At 39.6% G+C, this 6,076-nt stretch overlaps 1 protein-coding gene across 2 annotated transcripts; it reads left to right on the top strand.

Moving 5' to 3' along the window:
• The first annotated feature begins 487 nt into the window (after nt 1-487).
• rnf41 (ring finger protein 41) lies at nt 488-5,031 on the top strand. 2 transcript variants are annotated; one of them, XM_018678809.2, is made up of 7 exons: nt 488-627; nt 1,524-1,618; nt 1,721-1,836; nt 1,928-2,199; nt 2,470-2,605; nt 3,284-3,387; nt 3,485-5,031. In XM_018678809.2, exons 3-7 carry the CDS (start codon nt 1,747-1,749, stop codon nt 3,837-3,839), a joined length of 957 nt encoding a protein of 318 aa, XP_018534325.1. In that variant the 5' UTR covers nt 488-627; nt 1,524-1,618; nt 1,721-1,746; the 3' UTR covers nt 3,840-5,031. The 2 variants fall into 2 exon arrangements, with proteins under 2 accessions (XP_018534325.1, XP_018534250.1); XM_018678734.2 differs by having other exon boundaries at nt 1,524-1,627.
• Nucleotides 5,032-6,076: the final 1,045 nt, after the last annotated feature.

The raw sequence follows: 6,076 nt of genomic DNA, 5'->3' as shown, positions 1-6,076 counted from the left end.
AATATCAATCAATTCCACATTTCATTTAGATACACACATCATGGAGTTAGACTAGAATTTTTTTGCTAAAACATGCTAATAAGCCCAAGTATAACATAATCTTTATATCATAAACACATAAAATTCATATTTCACTGGTTATTGTTAGTTTTAGTGTTGCGTTTATCATATTTTGGTCTTTTGAATAAATATGTTAGCACATTTTGGAGTAATACAGATTGGATTGGAAACACTGTTTCAAGAAAAGGTCATGCATTTAAAATTCTTGTGCTACAGTATTATCAGCAAAATGTACTTAAAGTGAAAGTACTCATCATCTTTAATATATATTATATTATAAGACCACAGTTAGAGAGTAAAGTTATCAAACAGTGGAGTAAATGGTACGATATTTGCCTCTGAAATGTAGTTTAGTCGAAGTACTAAGTAGCAGAAAATTAGATAAATAAGAGAGATGGACCAATTCAAAGCTCTCTGAGTACGTCATGACGTCCCCGCCCGCCTGCGTAGAAACGACGCAGAAGCGTAGGATGTAGCACAGGACGTGGCTAACGAGCTACTAGATACAGTAGGACGTCCGTAAATACATAAACGTCGTGATTGGGACCTGTTTTACTACATGCCCAAGTGAGTATATCCGTCCGTTGTGGTGTTTTCTTCTAACGTGGGTGACTGTAAACAACTATTTCTCTGTGTAGTCTGCCCAGACTAAGCTCTGTCTGGTTAGCTCGGTAGCTAATATCCAGAGGAAACCAACGGTGCCGTGGACGCTAACAGGGCTAGCTAGTTAGCAAGCGTTAGCCACCTTTAATTCATGACGAACAAGCTATATTTATACCTGGATCCAGACACTGGGTTGTTTATTCAAGGTGGCAACAGCTAAGCTCGTCATAAACCCAAAGGCACTGCGATCTGGTGTAGTGTTAACAGGGAAATAAGATCATACACGTAGCCATAGCGTTACCATGGAGGGTTAGCTTGTGTGCAAGGCATGCTGAGTGCGATGCGGGGGGGAAAGGATCTGTAAATCGCCTCCAGACCGGTATGTGCTGCTTCCACTGAAATTAGGTCAGCCACCAGTCAGCTGGGACAACAGGATCCTCTATTCAGATGTGAGAGCTAGTAGCTGCTGCAGCTTCTCATATCGAGGATAACGTTTAAACCCCACACAGCGTTAGGGATCAAGGACATCGCTCGTGGGCTCTCGGATGTGTATGAATATGGATGTGTGCTCAGGTTCCTTGAGTCATTGTGCATTTACAGCTTTTATTGATTAAATAATGTGACAAGATGTGTTGATTGGATAGCAGATCTCTAGTGATTTAATCCTTTTTATAGAGGCATCATAGTAAAGAGTCGTTTGTGTCTGATTATGATAAAACTGTCCTCATTCAGATATGTCTGTGCATAAGCTGCATCCATGTTGTATTCATGATTTGGCTATACATAGCATAAGATCAGTCGAACCGTAATCCAACCAGTATAATCGGTATGAATATTATCTTTTTTTTCTTTTTTTGCAGGGAGTGTCTGTCTCTTTCACCAGACAGATTATTTCTGCCAGATGTGACGCATCAGCAATACATCAAGAGCTGAATGGAAGCATTTGAGGCCTTTTGTGAGTGAGGTAAACTTAAAATATATAAATGTGTGTGTGGGAGACAGAGAAAGATCTACAGCTCTATCTTGCAATTAAATGTTTTGGATGTGTGTTTCTCAGGAGGTTGTGGGTCCCAGTGATGTACCATGGGGTACGACGTTACGAGGTTCCAAGGGGAGGTGGACGAAGACCTGCTGTGCCCTATATGTAGTGGAGTGCTAGAAGAACCAGTGCAGGCAAGTCCCCGTCTGAAAGATCCCCTTGATTATACCTGAATTTTTTTAGAAATAATAACAATAATTTTCTGTGTTCTTGTTTTCTTTTCAGGCTCCACACTGTGAGCATGCCTTCTGCAATGCCTGTATAACACAGTGGTTCGCCCAGCAGCAGATTTGTCCTGTTGATCGCACAGTAGTGACGCTAGCTCACCTCCGGCCTGTGCCCCGCATCATGCGCAACATGCTGTCCAAACTCCAGATCAGCTGTGACAATGCAAGCTTTGGCTGCACGGCCACACTGCGGCTGGACCAGCTGCAGTCACACCTCAAAGACTGTGAGCACAACCCCAAACGGCCTGTCAACTGTGAGGAGGGATGTGGGTGAGTGGCTTCCATTTGGCAGAAAATCTACACTGCTTTGCAACTGTTGGGTGCATTTATAATGAATTCCTCTTCACCCAGTTGACCAGTTCCTAAGTTCTGTCCTAATGAATGAATAATAATAAGAGGAAGAAGAATCACCATTAAATATTTATGCTGTAAAATGATGTAAATAAGTTATTTACAATAATTTATGACCTGTCTTCTGTATGATGTGGTACTAAATCCTCCATTTCCTCTCCTGTTATTCTCTCTCTCCTTCTCTTGCAGGCTTGAGATGCCCAAAGATGAGCTGCCCAACCATAACTGCATCAAACATTTGCGGAGCGTCGTCCAGCAGCAACAGACAAAGATTTCAGAGCTGGAGAAAACCGTGGCAGAGCATAAACACCAGCTGGGGGAGCAAGTAAGAACGTTCACCTGCTCGTTGACATATTAACCACTAAATACTTTATGGACCCAGTCCTGAAAAATGTAGTTTACAAATGTCTGCGAAACAAGTTTAGAAAAAGTATTTTTCCATAGCAACCACTTAATACTGACCACTGAGTTTTCTACTGAGTAGTTAATATAATACACTCTAATTCAGTCACTAAAATTCTTTTTGGGATCTGGGATTATAGAGAGCTCAAAATATTTGGGTACAGATTATTATTAGTCTTTGTACAATTTTTGCCTGACTGGGTTTGAATGTGATATGTTGTTATGGTACAAGTTAATGTGGATTCATTTGCTCTGTTTGATTTGTACATGTTATTGCTTCTGTGATGAGCATATTTCTAAGAGGAGTACTGATTAAGTATATATTTGGACAAAAAAATTATTGTAATTTGACAAAAAAAAAAAAAAAGATTCAGAATCACACCTTAGTCCATTGAGTCTTTGTTATTTTCAGCACCATAGTTGAACTCAGTCTTGAGACCTATAAACCCCAGTACCTTATACATTATATATATTTGTAATAGCCAATTGTAATTTGCACTAGCTGAAAGAGTTGATTATCAGCATTTGTTGGAAATCCAATAAAAGTGAGTTATGGAGACCTTAGAGATCAGTCACCGAAGATGGTGCTTTTAATTTCCAGAAGCGAGACATTCAGCTGCTGAAAGCCTACATGAGAGCGATCCGCAGTGCTAACCCAAACCTGCAAAACCTGGAGGAGAGTATAGAGTACAATGAGATCTTGGAGTAAGTGAACGCTCTTCTCTCCCTGTTTATATTCTAAGATCAGTTTTGTCAGGGAGCTGCAGCTCAGTCGCTAATTTTACTTTTATGTTCTCGTCAGGTGGGTGAACTCCATGCAGCCTGCCAGGGTGACACGCTGGGGCGGCATGATCTCCACTCCCGACGCCGTGCTCCAGGCAGTCATCAAACGCTCCCTCATCGACAGCGGCTGTCCTCTCTCGATTGTAAACGACCTGATCGAGAACGCCCACGAGCGTAACTGGCCGCAGGGACTGGCCACTCTCGAGACGCGGCAGATGAACAGGCGCTACTATGAGAACTACGTTGCCAAGCGTATCCCTGGCAAGCAGGCAGTGGTGGTGATGGCCTGTGAGAATCAGCATATGGGGGAGGATATGATCCTGGAGCCTGGCCTGGTCATGATCTTTGCTCATGGCGTGGAGGAGATCTTATAACTGTACATCTAGCTGAGCTGATCCAGAGACAAGTGGGGACGTTTTGCTTTGGGGGTTTGCTGTGACGAGTGGGTTTTTCCTTGTTAAGAGTGAAACCCTCTGAATAAATCTGGCTTATTTAAAATAAAATCTTATAAGAGGCTCACTCCTAAACTTCATACCTATGCCTTAAAGTAAGGACAAATACATTATGAACCTGGCAAATAGAAACTTAATCTGACTGATATCTAAGATAAAAGGTGAGATGTGATGTTTACAAGGTTTATATTTAGTGCATTATATGATCTGATTGTTCTGCTCAGTGTCCTAATCTAGTAATAAGCTTGAACCCCCATTTAATGTCCTCAGTTGTATAAAAGCTTGTAAATACAAATACTATATTGAATTATAAATGTCATTCTCTTATTCCCATTACTGTAATTAGATTGTGATCTTTTTGTTTTTCCTCAGTTCTGTTTAATCAGCCTGTGTTACTGTCTGCAGGGACGTTGACTTGGAAGATTTTTTTTTTTTATGCTTGCTTTTTTAGTATTTAGTTTCCTGTGAATATTTCACAAGACATTGTGCTTCTCAGTTTAGATTGTCCAAACCCTCTGTGCCATTTGTTTTATTTATTGTGTTGCCTTTTACACAAACATGCTTGAAGATGTTACCATTTGTTGTATGGAAATCTGCCTTTTTCGGTGCATTTGAAGTTCATTGCAGGAAGAAAAATTGATTTTGTGTTTTCATTGTTGCCTCAGTTGTATATATAGTCTGTATGTTGGGTCCAGTTGAATTTTTAAATTGAAATTTTAACATTAAGGATGTACCTATGTATAATGAGTTTTATTTGACAAATCATAATGGTATCTATCCACATAATGGTAATTGATCTTTCTCATTCTTCACAGTTAGCAAACATCTGTTCACAGACATTTCACTAAGAACCACAGCTTGAGAGATTGTAAAAAATATATGTGAAGTCACTCTTACGACTTTTGAGCAGTAAAATGTTTCACCATTAGTCACTTATTGCTGTAGTAAGACAAACAAGACGCCAGACGTCTGGTAGAAAAGCCTACACAAGTGCAGTAAACAGATCAGTTTGAATTGTGCCCCTTATTATTTCCCCTGTTAATGTTTTTATTTGTTTTGTGTCTTTTATGTACTGTGTTGTACAGACAAGAAAGTAATAAAATGTCAATCGTCATCCCAAAACGCATTTTCTCACTGGGATAACATGATTTTAAATTTAGCACCTCAATTAGGAAGAAATGCAGTTCCTTATTTTACCACACCATGTCATCAGAGATCTGCAGGGAGTGTCATTTCTTAAGGGCACATCAGCTGAATACATTATGCAAAGACTTCAGAGATAAAATGATTGGTGCTTTTGAGAAATCAGGGCAGTGGGGAGGAGATGTGGGATGACAATGCTGTTGTTCCAGGTTAAGAAAATGAAAAGGAAAGTTTAACCACAAAACTCACAGAGAGGAAGATCTGACTGCTCTAACCTGACTCACTCTGCTTTTCACCGTCTAACCCAGACACCCACATGTTTTCCATGTCTGTTATCCTCTCTTGCCAGCCTCTTCCTCATTGTGGAGACTAATCCCTCACCATTGTGGTCACTGGAATGTGAAATCATGTGCTTTACCAAATGTTGTGGCTCTGTTATTGTCTACACTCATCATTATGTGATGTGGTCGGTTGGTACGAGACGTACCACAGTCTTCATATTCACAGTCTTCATATTCACAAAGATGTTACAGATGTGTTTAGCAATATATTTTAACATGGAATGACTCAAAAACATTTCTACAACAAAACATTGATTGAAATATTCAAGGCCTGTATGTAGTGGTGGAGGAAGAACACATCCTTGAGTAAATGTTGCAATAACAGTAAAAATACTCTGAAGTGGAAGTCTGAGTACATTTATGTATTATTCACAAGATATACTTAAGTAAATTAGAGTTATGCTATTATTTTATTAGGTAATTTATTGCATTCATGTGTAATTAGCATTTACTGTTGTTGATAACATGCCACAAGCTAGTAATATATGAACCCATAATAACCCACAATAATCCTCACTTAGATAATAAGCTATCTTATTTACTGTAGAGCTCTAGTACAACTACCTCAAATTTACTTACACATAACTTACACATTTATCACGAAATTCTAGTTTCAGATTGACATCCGTTAAACATCACCAGCCTAACGACCTTCTGAATCAATGCGCAACGCAC

Source organism: Lates calcarifer, linkage group LG6 (genome assembly GCF_001640805.2).
Source record: "Lates calcarifer isolate ASB-BC8 linkage group LG6, TLL_Latcal_v3, whole genome shotgun sequence".
Classification (NCBI taxonomy): Eukaryota; Metazoa; Chordata; class Actinopteri; family Centropomidae; genus Lates; species Lates calcarifer.
Note: the sequence above shows the minus strand (reverse complement) of the source record. Positions and strands in the feature narration are given on the sequence as shown.